Source organism: Protopterus annectens, chromosome 2.part2 (genome assembly GCF_019279795.1).
Source record: "Protopterus annectens isolate FY-2018-M chromosome 2.part2, PAN1.0, whole genome shotgun sequence".
NCBI lineage: Eukaryota > Metazoa > Chordata > Ceratodontiformes > Protopteridae > Protopterus > Protopterus annectens.
In genome coordinates, this window is record NC_056730.1 from 69,931,293 (window position 1) to 69,953,254 (window position 21,962).

General features: G+C 39.9%; 1 protein-coding gene across 1 annotated transcript in view; it reads right to left on the reverse strand.

Moving 5' to 3' along the window:
- EIF2A (eukaryotic translation initiation factor 2A) overlaps positions 1-21,962 on the reverse strand; it is a 1,204,316-nt gene that overhangs the window by 952,987 nt on the left and 229,367 nt on the right. The window contains exon 4 of the mRNA XM_044063751.1: positions 16,139-16,257. Within this exon, the coding sequence (XP_043919686.1) occupies positions 16,139-16,257 (119 nt within the window). The remainder of the gene's footprint in view (positions 1-16,138; positions 16,258-21,962) is intronic.

A 21,962-nucleotide genomic window follows, 5' to 3' on the forward strand; every position in this document is an offset into this window, starting at 1 on the left:
CAAAGCCAAGTAAGGTAGGCTGTGGGGAGTGGGGTAAAGAGCTCCTGATGAGAGGAGGAAAAATGTCAACACAATTACCCGTGTAATGCAGCTAGGATGAGTCCTCCCTGGAGGAAGCCTTGAAAAAGGCTCTATAGAGCAGGAACCGCAGTACAGCCTTGAAAAAGGTTCCTAAGGGCTGCCCCCTTAGTGGCCTTGGGGAGGGCCATAGATAAACCATAGTAGCCTTGAGAAAGGCTGTGGATAATCCAACCATAGTAGCCTTGAGAAAGGCTGTGCAACCTTTTGTATAGCCTTCAAAAAGGCTCCCAGCTGGTGTTCTCTCTACTGGGGAGTCCAGTAGCCTTGTGGTGAGCTTAAACAATGGCCTGGTAGAGCCTTTAAAAAGGCTGTGGTGATGGGTCCTGTATGTCTGACTCAATCTATAAGGCCTTGAAAAAGGCTCCAGATGGTGGTGTGCCTCCAAGTGTGGTCAGGCCTAGGCTTCCCTGGGGAGGTCTGCCTTCCCGGTGGCTCAGTTTAGTGTCTGGGGGTGGTGGGAGATAGTAGCCAGCGGTCAGGGCAAAATCTCAGTGAGGGCACTTGGGAAAAATGTGTGCCCAGGCTCTTGTCAGTGGTAGGCTAGTCCGTAGAGAACAAAGTAGTGAGAAGCTAAACGCAGCAAAAGGCAAAGAAGTACAATAGGAACATGTAAAACAAAAGACAGACTCGATCCTCAGTGAAACAGGTCATTTACTGCCATCAAAGCATAGTTTCCAGAGTGAGAAATAGAAAGTATCTGTCTTCAATACTAGTGGAGATGGGTTCAGTGCAGTTTGTGATTGCTTTGAAGACCTTACTGTTTCAAGTCCATTAATGAGGGTCCTCCATGTCTCTACTTAAATAATTCTACCACAAGGTTTCCCTGAGAGGGAATATATATATATACTGCAGTGAGTGTCAGATTTAGGTGGGAAGCAAAGTGTCAGGCTTCCTTTGCCAGTCTGCACAAGGAGTATGATCTTGTGCTTCCCTGCTTGTTTATTTACTACATCACCATGGTGTTGTCTGTGTACACCAGTAGAGTGCCTGGCTTCCAGAGGTGTGAGACAATCTGCTGGTCCTGCAGAACTGCCCTCATTTCATTTAGGTTGATGTGGTCCTTCACTAAGTGAGCAGGCCATTCTCCTTGAACTTTGTAGTCTCCTGTCCAAACTCCCCATATCCTGTCTGAGGCATCTGAACAGGGTTTGATTGTGTGGGGCTAGACTGAATGGAGACCCAGGCTGAAAATTACCAGATTGTGCCACTAAAAAAATTCCTTCTTGATGCAGGACAGAACAGGAATGAGGGCATTGAGAAGATTTGAGTGTTGGGACCTCACCAATTTCAAATACCACTGTATTTTTCTCATGTGTAGTCTGGTGAGGGAAAGCACAGGGATTGCAGCAAACATGAACCCCAGAGCACTGAGAATCTCTCTTGCCATGCAATGAGCCTCTGTGGAGAGTTTCATGAAGCAGATGGCTAGGATGGCAGCTTTCTCTTGAGGCATAAAGGCATGCCTAGTGGAAGTGTCCAGTCTGCAGCACAGAAAGACCAAGTCCTGGATGGAATTGAGATGAGATTTTTTTTGTTAGTGATAGTGAACCCCAAAAGAATCTGGAGATGTACAGTGTAATAAAGATGCTTGAGGTGGGTGTTCTTGGACAGAGCCTGGATTAGAAGGTCATCCAGGTAAGGAAAGATATGTATGCCCAGAGTGCGGCAAAAAGCTACCACTAGAGCTAAACATTGTGAAAACCCTTGGAGCTGTAGAGAGACCAAAAGACAAGCCAGTAAACAGCACATGTGATGATTCAGTAGAGAACCCGAGAAATATTCAGCATGAAGGGTGGATAGGAATATCCAGACAGGAATCCTTTAGATCTAATCATATCAGGAAAGCCTAAGAAAAAAGAAAGGGCATAACAGTATGTAACGAAAGCATTTTGAAAGAGAGGACAAAATAATTTAGTTGACAGAGGTCCAGAATGGGTCTCCATTGACCCTCCTTCCTTGAATTACGAAAGATTTTTAAATATAAACCTTTTCCTAAGGTGCAGGTAAAAATGAACCTCCTCTAAGTCCTGGATAATGAGGTCCAATAAGTGAATCTGGTTGGGAGAGGGCAGGGGTATTCACCTTAGAGAGGGAATGCTTTTCCATGCCATAGCATAGCCTTCCTTGATAATGTTCAGGACCATTTGTACAAGGTCAGTTTCCCAGAATAGGAGAGAGAGAGTCTTCTTGAGAGGCGGATGGAGGTGCTGGGATCAGGGAGGGAGAGGAAGGAAGACAAGTCACATGGGCTTGCTACCAAACTGAGGCCTCCCCAGAGTGGTAACTCTCTGTTTATCTGGGAATATTTTTCTAGGGGGTTTTCTTTACTTGTGAGAGGGCTCTGAGTCTCTCCCAGCAAAGTAAGCTGATTTTCATGGATAATTCCTATGGTACCTAGAAATTGTGGAGTGAGGAATCTGATGGCAGTCTTTCATTGTCTTGTCTTTTGTTGTAATGCCTTGAAAACCTGTGGGCCAAACCGAAGGTTATTATCCACAGGACAGTCTAAAAGTTTAGATTTGAAATCTTCAGGTACAGGCTGACTTCACAGCCAAGCATACAACCTGATGACTTAGCCAGTAGCAACTGCCCTGGAAGAGGCATCCACATCATGGCAGCGGCATTTAATACTGTGTCCGGCTATTTGTGAAAGTTGGACAACTAGGGTCTGTATATGCTGTTTTGATTCTGGTATGTGTGGCTCTGTGATGACCTTACTCAAGGACTGCAGCACAAAGAATAAGCATTTAGTCATCCGAATTTGGTAGTTAATGGCTCTGAAAGCCTGGGTGGAGGATGTGTAATTTTTTTTTTATCCCAGCTATCCACTGCTCAAATGTTCTTATCAGTGGGAAGTACATTAGTACTGGGAATCAGCTTGGAAGGCTTGTCAGAGGCCAGGGAAACTGCCATGGGATCAGCCACAGGAATTTTGTACAGGTACTTAAGTTCATCAGGAACTTTATAAAACCTGTCTGGCCTTTTGGGTGCTGGAGGTTGAGAATCAGGTGTAGAGGCACTGGCTTAAAAGGAATCCAGGTATGCCTCCAGCACAGCAGGAACTGGAGGTGGTGCACATCTTCAAAAGGCTGCAATATCTGTTTTGGACTTTGACACCTGTTTAGATTTCCATTAAAAGTGCTTAATCATATTTTTCAATGTTTCTCCAAAGGAAGCCTCTTTCAAGGGAGAAATCAGGAGGGAGGGACTCCCCTTCAATGGAAGAAAGTTGCTCTCGAGAAGGGAGTTGTGAGTAGTAGTCCAACAGCATCTTGTTCCTCAGAGGATGAGGAAGAATCTAATACCTGTTTTTGTTGGATGGCTTATGTAGGTTGGGTCACAAAGGACGGAAGCCTCACAGACATAATGTCTTTAAAAAAAGTCCTGAGAAATATCTATCCATTCTTTTCCCCTGGAAGCTGAAGGGGATGACGTATGCTTAAGTTTTTTTTTTTTTTTTTTTTTTTGGGGGGGGGGGGGCTGTTACATCCACCTATACCAGCTTAGGGGGTTTGGAACTCTGGCACATTTGAATAAGTGTTTCTGGAACATCTTCCCATACTAGGATTTGAGAGACTCCATGTGGGCCCTCTGAAATAAGACATGGATTGTCGGAAGATTTGGTCTGTGAGGCTTCAGGAGCCATACCAATCTCCAGTGGGGTCGTTGTAGTGGTTTTTGAGATGAAGTCTAATGTACTGCGGGTTTGGCCATCTCAATGAGTACGTCCAATTCGGAGATGATGGAAGACACATCCTCTATGGGCCTCTTAAGTTTCTTCTTGGGAGGAAAGCTGAACATCTGGGGATTCCAACATAGCAGAGTGGGCTACGCAATTTAAGCACTGGATCCCAAAGAAGGTATGAACAGTTTTAGGAACAAATAACTGACAAATAGAACAAGATTTCTAGTCATGTTCAGTGCCTAGACAGAAAAGGCACTTAATGTTCAAGTCCTTGTATGGAATTTGCCTACTGCACTCGCACTTACCCCTCATAAATGACATTCAATAACAATTAATACACAGTTAAAAGGTTAGAAAGGAAGATCCCCAATGGGACACTTCCCTGACTCTGACAACTGAAGCTATGGTACCAAATGACCAAATGAACAGTCCATCTGGTGCAATGACCTGCATTCGGGCTGGCGTAGAGACAGCCTGAGAATCTTGCATGTACATCCATTTACATACCAATACATCAATGAGCTGAGTTCACCATCTAGACGTACACCCACAGGAAGGTTTTGATACCCCAGCTGAACATCATCCCATCAGTTATGAATACTGCAGCAGTGAATTCAGTCAGGACATGAGTAGATGTTCAAATGATTACTGCTGCAGTAGCCTAAGCTCTATGGGTTATATCCTACATAGGATATAAACAGCTGGCCAGCCTCAAAACCTTCAGGGCACCTTCCATGCATCCAAGCAATTAGTTTGAACTGAGCTGACTAAAAAGACAGGTTTGGGAGTCAAGCCCCTCACAGCTTTCATGCCAACTGAGAAAGGGAGGCCAAGCCTTGGGAGGACACTGCTAGGAAAAATAAAAAAAAAAAACATGTCCACACTCTGGCATAAAAAACACAAAAAAAGGGGGGGGGTGAAGAGAGGAAGCAGCGATCATTCAAACACCTACAGTTAGGTAGATGTATAAGCAAACTTGCCATGTGTTGTTCATATTGATCACTGCTGCAGTAGTCCAAGCTATACCAGGTTGATTACCATAGCTTAGAACAACTGGGTGGTGGAAGGTGAAGGGTCCAGGAGCCGCAGGAGAATGGTCCCAGTAAAGCCTGTCCTACACCTGGAAAAGGAACCTAGTTTATAGTGTTTTGTAAATGTATGTACAGAGGTCCAAGCTGCTGCTTCTGGATTAAGTCCAATCCTTTCCAAAAAGCCAAAGATGAAGCCAAAGCCCTAGTAGTGGGTCCCTTTACCCTACCTGATACAGATTCATTGACGTGGGAACAGCAAAAGGCAACAGCCTGGGACAACAATTCTGAAATAGTCTGCTTTGACACAGGTTGTCTCTTCTAACCTTCAAAAAAAATGAACAACTGATCAGAAGCTTTTGCTCTGTCAAAATATTACAGTTGACTGTGGCCATCCAAGGTATGAAGTATCCTTTCTCCCTCGTACTTTTTTAGGTTCTGGAAAAAAAATAGGGAGATGGATAGTTTGGCTCAAACTAAACTCGGATACCACTTTAAGCATAAAAGAAGGATTATTTCTCAAATAAAACCTGTCTCTGTGAAAACTGAGATAAGCTTGACTCTCCATAACAAGAAAAACAACCAGTAGAAAAAATGTACAGAAATACCACAAAATATAACCAATGCTGAACAATTCACAGACCATGAAAAACAAGGATTTACTGAAACTTCTCTCTAACACTTCAGCAACCAATGCCTTCTAGGAGTAGCAGTAGTTGACTCTCCATAATAGCCTGAAACTCAAACACATTTCTTGCAGAGATCAGAGCAATCAGCAAAACGGACTTCCATGTTGTTAACAACCTCAAGTCAACAGCATGAGATGGTTCAAAAAGGGCAAAATATTTTACAAAAGTTAAAATTTCACGGAACAGCCACTGGTTTTCTGGGAGTCTACTTATGTAACACCCCTTTTAAAAACATTTTCACATTAGAATGCATTGAAAAAGGGAGATACCTGGGCAGACACACTGAAATGGTCTTTGGGAATTCCTTCCAAATCTCCAGAAATACCCCGGGATATCAATGGAAAGAGTCTTAAAGAATACAGAAACATTCAATCCACTGGTCGGTACAATAAAGGTGTATCCTCCACAAACCACGCTTCAAAAATGTAGTAGAACTGGATAATAATTTTAATGTAGACGAACATCAACAGCACAAAGTACAGCAAACATAGATTGAGCGCGCTTTCGTCTCTACGTAAGAGACTTCATCAGAATCAATGAAAAATGTTAATTGATGCATTTATATACTTTTTGTTGGGCATTAAAAACCTTAGCAACAAATTAAAACAATTAATGTTTCAATCAAATGACTGAAATTACACTTTGGTGGCTCCTTTGACCATTTCAAAACTGTTTATAAATGCATACATACAATTCATTCATAACCAACTGATATTCAATAAAAATAAATATTGTCACCATTGCAATATAATAATGCTGGATAAAAAATATAAAAAATATATGTCAATGTAAATATATATATTTTAAATATTAAAATATGCTGTGTATGTTAAAATGTTAATGTTAAAATGTTAGCATCATTATATTGCAATGGTGACAATATTTATTTTTATTGAATATCAGTTGGTTATGAATGAATTGTATGTATGCATTTATAAACAGTTTTGAAATGGTCAAAGGAGGCACCAAAGTGTAATTTCAGTCATTTGATTGAAACATTAATTGTTTTAATTTGTTGCTAAGGTTTTTAATGCCCAACAAAAAGTATATAAATGCATCAATTAACATTTTTCATTGATTCTGATGAAGTCTCTACGAGAGACAAAGCTCAATCTATGTTTGCTGTACTTTTTGCTGTTGGTGTTCGTCTACATTAAAATTATTATCCAGTTCTACTACATTTTTGAAGCGTGGTTTGTGGAGGATACACCTTTATTGTACCGACCAGTGGATTGTGTGTTTTTACGTTCAAAAGGTGTGTAGAGGTTCGTGGTGGTTGTGGTTACTGGTGTTCCGCTGATCAGTTACGAGGGATCCCCTGTGATGGAAGGAGACGGATCGTTATTGACACAGTTGATACGGGTCATTAGATCACATTCTCAGGACTTTAACAGGTCGGTTGAAGCTATCGATTCATGCGCTTCCATTCCTTGTGCGCAGGGCAGTCCTGCGGGTATGGATATACCGGAAACAGAATTACGAGGGAGAGAACAAGGAACAGGAACTTCCCACTCTCCAAACAGTGGAGAGCGGGTTATACACAACATCTCTAACAATAGGTCGAGTAGAACTGTACCTGGTGGATGGCGACGATCCTTGGATGGTTATAACAGTATAAAATTTACCGACTGGCTGGACAAATCTTTCTCTTCAGCTGTTGAAGAGCTGAGAGGTTACCAACAGTAAATGTGTGCTTCAAGGACAAGTGTAAAACTTTTCAACAGGAATTAAACAGGTACCGGAATTTATCTCTAGACAATTGGTATTTAAAGCAATGTGTTGAACGAAAGATTGTGCTTAAGGGACTGAGACTCAACAAATTCCCTAATAATGCTTTTGGGAATGATGAATTATTTAAAACAATTTCTGAATTACTTAATGATTGTGGACTTGCTATTTTGAAAGCCATGATAATGAGTAACACAAAAGTTATGGAAGAGTGTAAAGTGTATATTGACCAATTATATCATGAAATTAGTAATGATTTATTATTTACTATTATAGAATACAAAAATATTTATTGTAAGGTACTTCAGGATGTTGATGTTGATGTCTCAAAGAATTACAAAAGGAAACTGGGTAAAATTGAACGTGACATGGTAGATTATAGGGAAGGGAGAACATATGTAAGTGTTGATAGGAGGAAATACAATACATACCCTCCATGTGTCCCTTTTGAACAGTCAAACAGGAGGGACTATTATCCTAACAATGTACAAGAAAGAAGGTACCAGGACGCAGGTTCACCTTATGGTAACCACAATACAGGTTACAATGCAGCTGGTAGTATTGACATTAGTGACCCCATTGACCCTTTAGGAGAAGGACAGGGGCCTCGGAGGTCCGAAAGGATCAGGAACCAGAACCGTCAGTACTCCTATACAGAAGTGACGGGGAATTATCAACAAAGGAGGCAGGTGAGGGGGAGATACTGACATGTCATTTAGTAGGTAATTACTTTGGAACCCAAATTATATATAATAATTTAAGTGATATTCAGACAAACTTTGATGCTGATCAGAATTTTGGTGTTGTTCAGAATATACCATCTGGAGATGTAGACAATTTAAATTATGGTAGTAATGACATTGTCTTGGATTGTTTGGATATGGGTAAATGTTCTATGCACTCCCAGAATAATTTCAATATTTACAATTATACAGATGTTGAGATCACTCCAGCATTTTTTAGCCTTTTTTCCAAGGGATTTACATTTATACCTACAAGAAAACCCAAGGTTGACGAGATTATACTCAATATTAAATTATTTGTACGTAAGCTCAATTTAGGGTTAGTATTCCAAGACCAACACTCGAGAGGAAAAAGAACACTAAAAAGAAGGAGTACCTTTAATCCTCCTCTCCAACAGGATGTTTCCAATTTTGAAGCGTGTACCCTTAATATGGTAAGGGAAGGCTTTAACAATAGGAAAGCCCAATTAATTCACAATAATTTATCTGATGATGAAATTTGTACCCTTAATCAGTTACAAAGTAATGAGAAGCTTAGAATTATGAAACCTGACAAGGGGGGAGGGAGGTGTGGTTCTAATGGACCGTTGGGACTACACCAATAGGATGTTGAATATTTTGAATATGGGGGATAGATATCAGATTGTCTCCAGGAATTAAATTAATATATGTTATAGGAAACTAGATCTCATACTGGAGGACAACCTTATGCAAGGTTTGATAGACTTAGATCTATATAATTTTCTGAGGGTCCCAAAACCGACTATTCCCGAAATATTTGGAATCCCAAAAATACACAAACAAGTTGACAATCCCCCTTTGAGGCCCATAGTTACATCTCAGGGTTCAAAAACTCAAACTTTAGCCATATATGTAGACACAAAGATTAAATATTTCTACTTGGGCTACCCACACATTTTAATAGACTCTTGGGACTTTTTAGACAAGTTTAATGCTATACCCTACCATGATGATTATTCATTTGTAACAATAGATGTCAAGGACCTTTTCTCTGTCATACCCCACACCATAAGCCTTGATTGGTTTGAACAGATGTTGGCAGAATTCAATATTCTTAATAGTGATGAATTTAGGCTTGTACTTGAAAACATGGAAATGGTTTTGAAAAATAACTTTATATATTTTCAGGGGGATATCTATCACCAGCTTGATGGGGTGGCAATGGGTTCGACCTGTGCCCCGATTTATGCTAACATCATTATGCTCTTTTGGGAACTCAATTATGTGTTCAAATCATCCTTTAAACACAACATTATTAAGTATTTTCATTTTTTGGACGACATCTTTATTGTTTGGGATGGGGCAGACCTACAAGTTGGTGAATTTATTGAATACTTGAGTGGTACTACTACATTTCTTCAGTTTACCTTTCAACATACTAAGGATGAAGTTAATTACTTGGATGTTAAAATAAGTAAGGACAAAAATAATAGTAGTTACAAGTCTAGGATTTTTAGGAAAAGTTGTTTTTCGAATTCATATGTCCATTTTCAGAGTGACCATCCATTATTTTTGAAGAAGAATGTAGTGAAGGGTCAAATGATTAGGGTTTCAAGAATGACCAGTAATTTTGAGGAATTTATGGAAGAGATGGAAGTGGTTCAAGAATTATTCAAAGAGAGAGGATATCCTAGTAAATTAGTTAAGACCATCAAAAAGGAAGTAGTAAAGAAACGGGAATTTAAATACTGTCCACTTTTAACATTTAAAGGGGGAATGAGCACCTTAACCATTGGTAGTGAAACAGCAGTTGAAACAAATCCACTGGGGGGGGGGATATGGGGATTGGTCTGGAACTGCCCCGTTTGACCTTTACCCACTATACTGATATAAGTTGGTTGCAGAAGGGCATTAATGAGGTTTGGAATATATTTGGGAGAATGTCTAGTAAACCGCCCATCTTTCAACAACCTCTTAGGTTTGGATATAGGAAGAACAACAATCTCAAAAAGATTTTAGAAAGAAAGAAGGTTTCTAATTGTAGGGGGGGAGCATTAACTAAGACAGGCACTCATAAGTGCGGTAGATGCGCACAATGTCCATTTCTATCAGGTTAAAAGGACCTTTGGATACAAAGTATTGGGTACAGATTAAAGAGTAACAGGTATTATAGCTGTTACACAAAGGGGGTAGTATACCTCACATATTGCACGACATGTTGGGCGTATTATGTGGGGAAAACCGAAAGACACCTGAGGACACGGATATATGAACACATGAGAGACATTAGTAAAAAGAATGAGAACAATGCCCTGTTTAGACATACCTTAAAATGCAAGAAAGCCAATATAAAATTTTGGGTTTTGGAAGAAGTGAAACCAGGGGAGAGGGGTGGTGACTGGGAAACATTTTTGGAATACAGGGAATTAATTTGGCAAATTAGATTGGACGCATGCTCCCATGTGGGCATGAATGACCATATTTCCATTAAGCCAATACTAAAATTATTGGCATTAAATCCCAAATAAATTTCCACCTGGTTATTGATGGGGTAACTTGGTTTTAGCTCATAGAGTTTTGTAGTTTCCCTGATTTTCCATATAGAAATATGTATTTTTATCTACATATGAATTCTATAGGTTCAAATTCCGGTACCTTATATATTTTAATATTTTAACATTTTAACATTAACATTTTAACATACACAGCATATTTTAATATTTAAAATATATATATTTACATTGACATATATTTTTTATATTTTTTATCCAGCATTATTATATTGCAATGGTGACAATATTTATTTTTATTGAATATCAGTTGGTTATGAATGAATTGTATGTATGCATTTATAAACAATTTTGAAATGGTCAAAGGAGCCACCAAAGTGTAATTTCAGTCATTTGATTGAAACATTAATTGTTTTAATTTGTTGCTAAGGTTTTTAATGCCCAACAAAAAGTATATAAATGCATCAATTAACATTTTTCATTGATTCTGATGAAGTCTCTTACGTAGAGACGAAAGCGTGCTCAATCTATGTTTGCTGTACTTTGTGCTGTTGGTGTTCGTCTACATTAAAATTATTATCCAGTTCTACTACATTTTTGAAGCGTGGTTTGTGGAGGATACACCTTTATTGTACAGACCAGTGGATTGTGTGTTTTTACATTCAAAAGGTGTGTAGAGGTTCGTGGTGGTTGTGAATACAGAAACATTCCTGTCAAATGAAAAGGCAAGGCAAGGCACTTGTCTCACTGACTACCTTGCATGGAGTCCTGGAAAATAATTTTGCTAATTGATTGTTTAGACAGGAGGCAAAAAGTTCTTCTTGAGGAATTCCCATAGACAGATCAAATTTTGGAAGAACCCCTCATCCAATTCCCATTTGTGTGTCTGCATTTTTCTTTTGCAGTCTGCTACATAATTTTTCGGAGATGGTGCTGTACAGGTATAGCCCATGCTAACATGGCTAGTCTACATAGGGGGCAAGGTCTGACTCCCCGTGCTTATGTACCACGCCATTATGTTACTGCCTATAACAACTGGAAAGGTCCTGGAAACCACAGATGATTCAAAGAGTTGACAGCTTTTACAAGAACTAGCATCGCTTTTACGTTTAGAAACTTTTTTCTGTCTTTCCTGTCCCAGAGACCTTATACTTTTATTCCCCTTGACACTGCTCCCAAGTAAAATATGAGGCATTTGTAGTTAACTGACTGCTCTAGACAAGGCGGGGAGAACAGGAGACCTGGATTCAGAGAAATTTGATGTCTCCAACAAGTGATTTCCCTTTTCACACATCTCAGATCTGGAATATGAAAAAACTGGTGTGGATGCTGGGTCAAAGAAACTTAGATAACATTCTATCTTTCTCATGTGGAGTCTTGCAAAACGTATCACAAAAATCATGGGATGCCATGATACCCAGAACTTTGAGGTATTCCTTTGTTGTGACAGATGTCTGAGTGGAAATACCCTGGAATAGATCTAAATATATATATTTTTATTCCAGTGCAAGAAAAACTCTTTGTACAGAGGAGACTAGCAGGCAGCCCAAAAAACACAATCCTGTGAGGAGGAGTCATATAAGACCTCTGAATGTTCTCTTGGAATTCCAACATGTGTAGGAGATCTCTTGCCCAAGTGAAATATTCCATAGTCTCTAAAAAAAAATATCTGTAAAGATAAGCAAATTGTCTAAATGTGGAAAAATATGGATACCCTATAGCCTGCAATAGTCTATGACAGGAGCAAGACACACTGTGAAGACTCTTGGAACAGTGGATAGCCCAAAGGGTACAGCAGAAAACTGATAATGTGATCCAAACACACAACCCTTAAGAAATACCAGCAATCTAGATGAAAAGGAATGTGACTATATGTGTCTTTCAAATCTAAGGTTACTGAAAAACTCAAAATGAGGAAGAAGGGGTAACAAGTTGTGAAATGGCAGCATTTTGAACTTGGGCACTATCACCAACTGATTCAGGAAAGAAAGACCCAGAACTGGTCTTTCAGCATTTTTTTTCTTTGTCACTAAAACATTCTTGAATAAAACTCTTTCCCCAGCTGGGAAAGAGGAACTGCTACTATTACCCTTTTGACACAGCATGAGATGTAGGCCAGGAAGGAAGAGAATAGTTTGGCCTGGTGGATGAAGAAGAATACCCTGAAAAGGAGGAATTTTCTCCATCTGCCATCTGTATCCTAGATGTCGCACATTCAGAACCCATTTGTCTGAAACAATTTGTTGCCAAAGTGAGAAACAGTGATTCAGACTTTCTGGAAGGATATTGGACTGCTAGGGTGGGGACAAAGTCCCTTACATCATCATTCGCTGTTTATCCTTTGTTTTAGGGAACTCCAGTTTTCTTTTTGGAAACTCTCTGCAACTGATTTTTAAATGTCTGCTTATCAGTATTCTGCTGAGACTGTTTACTTTGTTTCTTGCCAAAAATTAAACCAGGAAGCAGAAAATTCCTTGGAAAACTTACAGAATGAAGGCTGAAAACTTTGAGAAATTCCCTGAATTAGCTTACTTGTCTCATTACACTTTTTGATAATTTTTGCTGGAGAGTTGAAAAACTAGATCGCTATCCAAAAGGCAGTTAAAATTTCAGTTTTGACATCGTCTAGATGTTTCTGAGAACACAGCCAGGCAAAACCTCCTTGAAAGAGTATCAGTGGCAACAACCCTGGAAGCAGTATCTGCAGTCATAAACACACTTCAAGCATTAGTCACGTGAGAAACAGAAGAAATTAGACTGCACAAAGCAGATGTTTTCTCACGAGGAAACTGCAATCAAAATATTTCCCGTACTTTCACAATTAGTCAGTATAAATGTTAGCATATGCTCCAGACAATTCAGGAGTCTAAAAAGCAAACTAGCAGAAGCATAAACTTTTTCCTAAATTTATTACTAGCTTTACCATCTTTGTGAATTAACAAAATGCTTGTCAGACTAACTAAAGTTATAGCTGCTGTGTCAGGGTCTGGGATTAGTGTATAAAAACTTGAAAGACTGAGGAACTTTGTATATTCTATCCGCTTTCTTAACGGCAGTAGGTTGTTTGGGAAACCACAGGCTGTGACAAACACATCCTCCAATGTTGACAGCATTGTGGAAACAGGTAAGGGTTCTGGAAATTCCACTTGTAGCAAGTCATAGTACTTTCTGAGGGATTGAGAAACCTCAGTTTTCTCCTACTGACTCATTCTGGAGATAGTCTCAGAAAAAGGTGAATCTCTCAGAGGGTGATTCAGACATCATAATCTCCTCAGAATCTAAATTAGAAACTTGAGAAAAAAATGCATCTGTCCCTTCACATACCCCTACAAACTGCATCTCACTTCAGTCTACTCCCACAACCCTGTCCTTCTACCAGGGCTCATCACCTCTGTTGATCTCACTTTAGCTCTTTTCCTTGCCAGATAGAGCCCAACCTGTCCAAACAGAAGTACCTCTCCAGTACACAAGCACTATACCAAGTCACAGAGGACAGGGAATAGCATAGCTGTGATGCAGTTATCACATTACAGCCAACTCTGTAGCAGACTGTATGCAAGTGAAGGTCCTACTCTTGTCTGTTGGTATTTATTACAAGTCACTACCTGCTATGAAGTGTGGACTAGGAGTGCCTCTGCTCCACCCTATCTACATCATTATCCAGGTCTACCTGCATGCCTAGGATAACCTTCTGCCACTTCTGACCTCCAAGTCTCCAGTGGGCAACCAGGCAGTAGTTCTGCTTGACCAGCACATAACATGTCTCTTACCCCACTACTTAAATGAAGAGACTGAACACAGCCTTGTCATTCTCTTCCTACCTATCACAACAGAAAATGCAGATGATGACCATATGTGCAAACTGCTGACAAATAAAAATATAAAAGTCATGTGAAAGTCTACAGCCTGAAGCTGAAATAACTGATCACACAGCTAAACCAGGGACATAGACTGATGTGGAGAAGACAAACTTTCTACAGTAATCACAGAAATTTGTAAAAGAAAATTATAATGAAATCCAAGAAAGAAGAGCAACCAAATACCTTACAACCATAACTGTAGTAGTCAAGTGTTAAGGACAGAAGCTCAAAGGCCCGTCTCCAAGAACATAGGTAATGTAGAAAAAACTGCCCGAAAAGGAAAATTGCATGCCCAGACAAAGCAGACATATTAAATACTCTGGACATTGAAGCCCAATGAAGGAACACGCCTGTTAAACCTTATTTAACTACAACAGGATTATGCAAACTGTCGACAGTGGTTATGCTGTTCATACAGCTCTTCTTGATATGGCCAAAGCATCTGCTATCATACCCCATGCCAGAATTGTACAGAAACTGACATCTCTAAACATAGCTCCTTAAGTAGTAAGATGGATAGCTAGCTGGTTGAAAGACAAAACCAACATAATTTGTGTCAGGTGTTGCTTCAGATAGTGGTAAGGTAACCAGTGGAGACCCCGCAGGGATGTGTACTGGGCTCCCTCCTGTATGGCATCTACTTCTCTGCTTTCAAAAATGAAAACCAGAACATCTGGGTGCAATTGTCAAAACTCCTTCAGATATCTCTACTCTTCAGAAAATATTACTCTAGTTAATACAGGTGTATGGAAAACAAGCTTACATTAAATTATAAAAAGTACAGTTTAGTTTCTTTTGGGGAATTTTTGCCTTGCTTACCTCGCCATTAGAGATCTCGTGGTCCCTGACTTGCTGTATCTCAATAAGTCAAACAACTTAGTTAATACAAGAACCAGAGATTCAAACTTTCTTTAGCAGATTGAGCATGAAAGGGGAAAAAGATGAGAGAAATTCATCGCCCAGCACTTCTCCCTTCTCTGGCATAAACTTCCTCTGTGGGTTGACAGTTTGATTCAGCACCTTCCTTCAAATGAAACATAGTTGACTGAATGAGCACAAGTTTGAATGTTGAGGGTAATTTCGGTTTTCTAAAAGAAACAACATTATGCTTTATAGCATTCAATTTAAGCCTATTCTCTACACTAGACATTAACTAGGGTAAGCTCCTTCACTAAGGATGTCTTCCCCCTGCCTTAAACTATCCAGAATTTCACATAATGTGCTGATTTTTAACTCATATTTTTCAGGTCCGTTTTTCATAAGACATGTAGTTTTTTGACTGATCATTAAGGACTGCAATCACTAAATAATGGCCAGACAAAGAAAGCTCAAGTAAGACCCATTATTCTACCAGCTTTATCTTTAAACAGATTTGAAATCATTCTTCACTTTGGACATTTAGCCTACCCTCTCAATTTTTGGCTTTGCCCCAATTCCTACAGCAACTATACTACTAAAAAAAATAAATAGATAAAAAAATCAGACTTCATATCTATTAGAAGACACGTGCACAAAAAGCCCAGAAACCTTTGCACTTTCTCTGAAAAAATGATATACACAAGTGCACCTGATATAAAATAAAGGTGATTTTATTACTGCATATTTACTACTCATGCATGTGTGTTGTATGTTGTGAAAAGGCAATGTCCCTTTAAGGCTTCTGGAAAAAGAATGTGCAGGTTTTAGTTTCCTTGCATTCTTTAACTGGAAGCACCAATGTTTCAGGAATATGGATCATTCTGGAAAGACAAACTGCATTTGCATAGAGGGGCAGAGAAGGTTTGGAGGAAAAGATTTGCTTAAACAGGAAGCAAACCCTCAAGCTCAAGCAGTTTATGCACATAGATACTTACTTGTATAAGGCTGCCATAATGCCAGGATAGTGTTCTTTGGAGAAAATTCAACGCAAGCTGTCTTGGGGAGATCAAGGGACAGCACAAGTTTCCAGTCAACAACATCCACTACCTTGACCCTGCAATCAGAACACAACACATTTCAGAAAGAGCAGAGAAGCAAGTTAATAAATAACTGACAAAGAACTACATTTGGACTTGGTCACAGGACATGTCAAAGCAATCAATCAACTGCTTTTTACTAAACATGTTACAAAACAAACATTACTGTGTGTAGATAAATATTTAAAGCACTAAATAAATGAAAACACTATCGTGAAGAGAAAGTCAATTAAATTTTTGTGAAAGCTCTATGAAATAAGACAGTCAAAAATACAGATCAATTCAGTAGTCTGAAAACTCACAAGCAATATATATTTCATAACATTTCAACTAAAGACATAGTACAAAGCTTCCAATGAGAAAAGATAATATTGTGTATTTATCCATGCATTCAACACAGAACAAATATTTCCTCTGCAGTAGCTGCAGCTATGGAATGCCTAACATTTATAAAATACAACCTGGACTGTATTATGAGAAACTAATGTGCTTCTTTTCCTCTTTAATCACTGCCAAGATAACAAGCAGTAAAACAAATAGGATAACTCATGTGTCTCTGGACCCTTTTCCTTTATAGGAGGTCATACTGGGAAGACACATCACAGCAACATTTACGGCAGCAATATACAGTTTACAAAACAAGAAAGCTAAAACTTCATACAGGCAGTAAATAATGCAACGGATAATCTAAAAGAAAATTCTAATGGAAACAGGCAATGTAATTATAATACATATTCTAGTAAGTACTATAAAAACAAAAGTAACAAGCAAAAACACATCTACACCCAATTGCTGTGCTTCTCAAAGATGTCTCTGAGTAACTTTTTCAGGAGTGTAATGCCAGGCGCATTGCTATCCATTTCACACCCTCAAATTTGATGAAGGGTACCAATATCCATTTCAAATAAAGGAGTAGTTACACATTTAGACTAAAATAAGATCTGCAAGAGACTACCCTAACCAAGCTGCATACATAAAGTGCTGCATAATGACTGAGCACTCAAAGGGATGAACATAAGACTGAGGAACAAAGTCAGAAGGAAGGCAGGAAAACCATCAGAAAGGAAAATCAGAAAAGGGGAAGGACATGACTGGAGAATACAGGAGTTTCCTCAATTTCATGGGGGGGGGGGAGGGGTCTCTAAAGCTACAACTTGACCATCAGCTGCTAAGCGCCTGTCTATGATCTATGATGAGGGCCCTAGTCCTCTGGCTGGCATGACAGTTTTGGAAGTAGAGTGGGACACGCACCCTAGATGTGCTAATCTATCCAATCTAGGAAGACTTGTATAAGTGCCTAGATGGAGCTACCACCTAGGTAGACTCAAATACCTTAGTGCCTAGTCAACTACCTCTGCAAATGTCTCATGTCATGGCTCCAGCACAACCACCAGGGTATGCGAACTTGGCAAGCCCTAAGCATGCCCCTATGTCCTCCACTAAATAGGCAAGGAGGCATTGACCTGTCAATCTTCGTTCCACTGTCAGCTCATCGCTTATGTTGCTAACTGAAACCATGTCTTTGGCATCATAGACAGTGTGCTCTCTCTCTATATATAATATGGAAGGAACTCCTTTACAACTCCTTAACTGATTACTCAGTTAAAGTGGCAATAAATTCCTGCTGATGCAGACAAAGTGGTTATACAAACTATCTACACTTCAGGTCAGATGTACATTTTTAGTACATTCCCTTATCAGGTCAGATGTACATTTTTTAGTACACTCCCTTATCAGAGTCAGTCAAGATTATCCAGTGCCAGTGAGCAGACGGATAAGTCCCAATAGGGACTCATACTTGGCTAGCAACACAACTGCTGGAGGGACAGGACAGGACAATGTGGGGAGGATGAGAGTGAGTGACAAACCCCAACTCGTCCAACTTGAGAAGAAAGGCTGCCAAGGCTCACCAGGAATCTGGTAAGCTCCACCCTGCACGCAACGTACATCTTGTGTGAAAGGCTGGGCATTGCATTTACCTCCTATAGTTAGTGATTCTACAGGCAGCACGGCTGGGATAGAAAGGGGTTAAGGCACACTCCCCAGCATCAGTGGCATTAGTATGACACTGCATCATCCATTAATCTCCTCACCAACCTTGGACATGTGTCAGGTTGAGCCTAGTGGAGGTTAATGTGGGTCTGGTAGACCCAGTGAATGTGGAGAGGAGCTGGTGGCAACTGACTAAACATGTCATAAAAGTACACCTACTGTATGTGGAAATGACATGTGGTCCAGCCATCATCTAGTAGCAAATAAGAGAGTGTCAAATGCATCAGTGCCATGTCCTGACTACCAAATTCAAAATTAAACAAATAAATAAAATATTATTTATTAGTTATCCTAGCCAACAGCAAGAGGTTCTCTGGTTCGATCCTTGGCTGGGGTGCCTTCTGTGCGTAGTCTGCATGTCCTCCCTGTGGCCGCGTGGGTTTTCCCTGGGTGCTCCTGTTTCCTCCCACATACCAAAGACATGCTGTAGGTGGATTGGATACTCTAAATTGGCCCTAGGCATGAGTGCATGCGTGTGTATGCCTTGGGCGCTGGGCTGGCAACTCGACACAGTAAAAAACTCCACTGCCAATCACGAGTGGACAGGTGATCTGCTGTGGCGACCCCTAACCGGGAAAAGCCGAAAGAAGTAGTAGCAGTAGTAGTTATCCTAGCCAACCAAATGGAAAGTACAGTGGTGTACATAAACCTACCATAACAGCAGATGTTCAAATAATCACTGCTGCAGTAGTCTTAGCTATATGAGAAGAACAACAAAGCTTATACGATTTGGGAGGAAGGATAAGTGTCCAGGAGCCTCTGGAGAATGGTCCTTGTATTGCCTGATCTAGACCAGGAAAAGCAATATAGTTTGTAGCACTCTGTAAAAGGATGGGACCAAAATGTTTCCTCTGGAAAAGTTCTTCAGTCCACCACTTTCCAAAGGGACAATAAAAAAGCCATAGGCCAAGTACAGCTTGCCCAGAACCTGCCTAGAATTGACTTATTATGGTAGGAATAACAAAAGGAAATAGCATGGGACAACCCATTAGGAAACTGTCCAATGCCAGTTCTCAATGGTTGGCCCATGCTAGCTCCTTTTGTTATTCCCACAATAAGTCAATTCTAGGCAGGGGACAACCGTTAGGAAACAGTCTGATTTGGCACTGGCTTTCTTTGGTGTTTTTTTTTTTCCTTCATAAGAAACATCTCAGAATTCTGCAGGTTTTAGTTCTGTCAAGAAAATATTTGAGTTGTGAGTGGAGATCCAGAGGAGGAAGGATACATTCGCCTCCATTTGAGGTTGTGGAAAGAACATGGACTTTTGGGTAGACCCAGTGAATAAGGAGAAAAGTTGGTGGCAGCTGACAGTCAGACACTGGAGGGAGGGAGGGAGACAATAAAAATTAGACACACACAAATATACACATCTGTACATAACACTCTAAATAAGTGGGAGAAGTAAATCTACTGTATATGGAAATGGCATCTGGTCCATCCATCTTCTAACATCAAATAAGCAATTAAATTAATAAATACATTCATCTCTACCCCAGTTAACAAATTTAAAACAAAATACATAAATAAACTAAGCAAAAACTTAGTTAGTCTAGCCAACCAAATGGAAAGTACAGTTGTATAAGTTAACTTGCATCTTAATGGATGTTCAAATGATCTCTGCTGCAGCAGCCTTACCAATATGGGTTACATCCTGCTAGGCATATAACAGCCTGTCAACTTCCAAAGATCCAAGTACACCTTCCATGTAGCCAAAACTGTTAAGATGAGCTGAAGAAAAAAAAAAGTGATATCTGGGACTAAACCCTTCAGAGCTTTCATGCCAACTGAGAGACGGAGGCTAAAGCCCTGAAAAGGTCAATGCTACGAAAATAAAATAGAAGTCTTCACTCTGGCAACAAAAACATAATAAAATAAGGGTGAGAAAGGGAGAGCGGGATGCAGCAGTTACTGCACCAGGGATCATTCAGTCGTACTGCTATGTTAAGTTTACACAACTGTACTCTGCTCATCATACTGCTCACTGCTGCATTAACCTTAGCTATATGGGTATACAACCAAAACTTACACTGACTGGGAGGAGGAAGAATGAGGGTTTAGAAGACCCTGGAGAATGGTCTTAGCAAAAGGTCTGTTCTAGACTTGGAGAAGAAATCTAGTTTGCACTGATCTGTAAAGGTATGTACACAGCACCAATTTGAACACTTCTAGAACCCAACTTTTCCAAAAAGTCACAGATGAAGCCCAAACTCCTGGTAAAATGAGCCTTGAACCTGTCTGGAATTGCCTTGTGGTCGGTGCAACACAGAAGATTGTGAGCAGGTCGCCGATGCTGAGATGGTGCACATATTAACAGGCTAACTAGATATGGAAATGCTTTGCAAAAGGCAATAAGTGGTGCCAGCACTTAGCAAATACCAAGGGGACTGTAGACAATCCAAAGGGGTGAAAAAGAGAATTAACAGTGTGATGAACAAGCTGAACATCTTAGAAATTTCCTGAAGAAAGGCTGACGGGGAAGTGGACAGATGCGTCTTTCATATCCAAATACACCAGGAAGGCCTGAGGAAGGATGAAAGGTAAGAGATCTGGAGTGAGAACATTTTGAATGAAGCAACTTTAAGGAATGTATTGAGAAGAGACAAATCCACTATAGATCTTGGGTCCTGGGTAATAGAAAAAGTCTTCCTACATACTGTTGTGAAACAGGTTCTATTCTACCTTGGTTGAGCAGGTTCTGTAGGAAAGGACACTGAAGGTTTACCTGACAGAGAGGGTGGAAAATACATTTGAAAGGTGGAACTTCCTTCCACGTCATCCTGTAACCCTGTTAAATAATTGAAAGGACCTATTTGTCTGAAGTTATGAGCTTTCAGTTTGAAAGAGATGAGGTTAGCCTAAATGATACAGGGAAGGATGTACCGAGAAGGTCAAAAGTAAGCAGAAAGTAGTCAAGCTGATTTGTCTGGAAAGGGAATCCTCCCAAACTTTGAAGCCCTGTTTAGTTTAACTTGAAATCTCTTTCTAGGCCTTTTCTTTTCACTGTGTGGGGTTCTCGACTTCCCTGCAAGAGGAGGAGTTTGGTCTAACCAGGCAATTTCCCTGATACATGGGGACAGAATTGAGGAAAATTTGTCTGCAACCTTTCAGAATTTTACACTGCTCTTGTAGGGTTTTAAATATATTGGCTACTTTAGGCCTTTGGGGACAAATAAAAGGTTCCTATTCAGAGGTGAGTCTAGTAGCTTGGTTTTGATGTCCTCAGGTAAGGAATGACACCAAAGCCTTTCATACCTTATAATTATAGATCCTGTAGTAGCTGTTATGGAAGAGGCATCTACTGCATCATAGTCACACTTGATGATATGTCCAGCTACCTGAGAAGCCACAGTCACCACAGACATGGCCTGTTGCTTAGTTCCTGATACTTCTAGAGAAGACAGAGTTCTATTAAGTTAGCCAAAATAGGCATCACATATTTTGCCACTTGAATCTGATAATTCAGAACTATGAAAGCCAAATTGGAAGAGTTATATACCTTTTTCCCAATACTATCTATTGCCTTGCTATCTTTATCAGGGTAAGGAAGCAGGTAGATGCTTGGAGGGCTTGTCCAGAAAAACAGAAAAACAGAGGGATCTTCCAAAGGGTTCTTACACAGAAGCTTTAAACCTTCAGGCACTTTACAAAATCTATCAGGCCTTTTACAGTA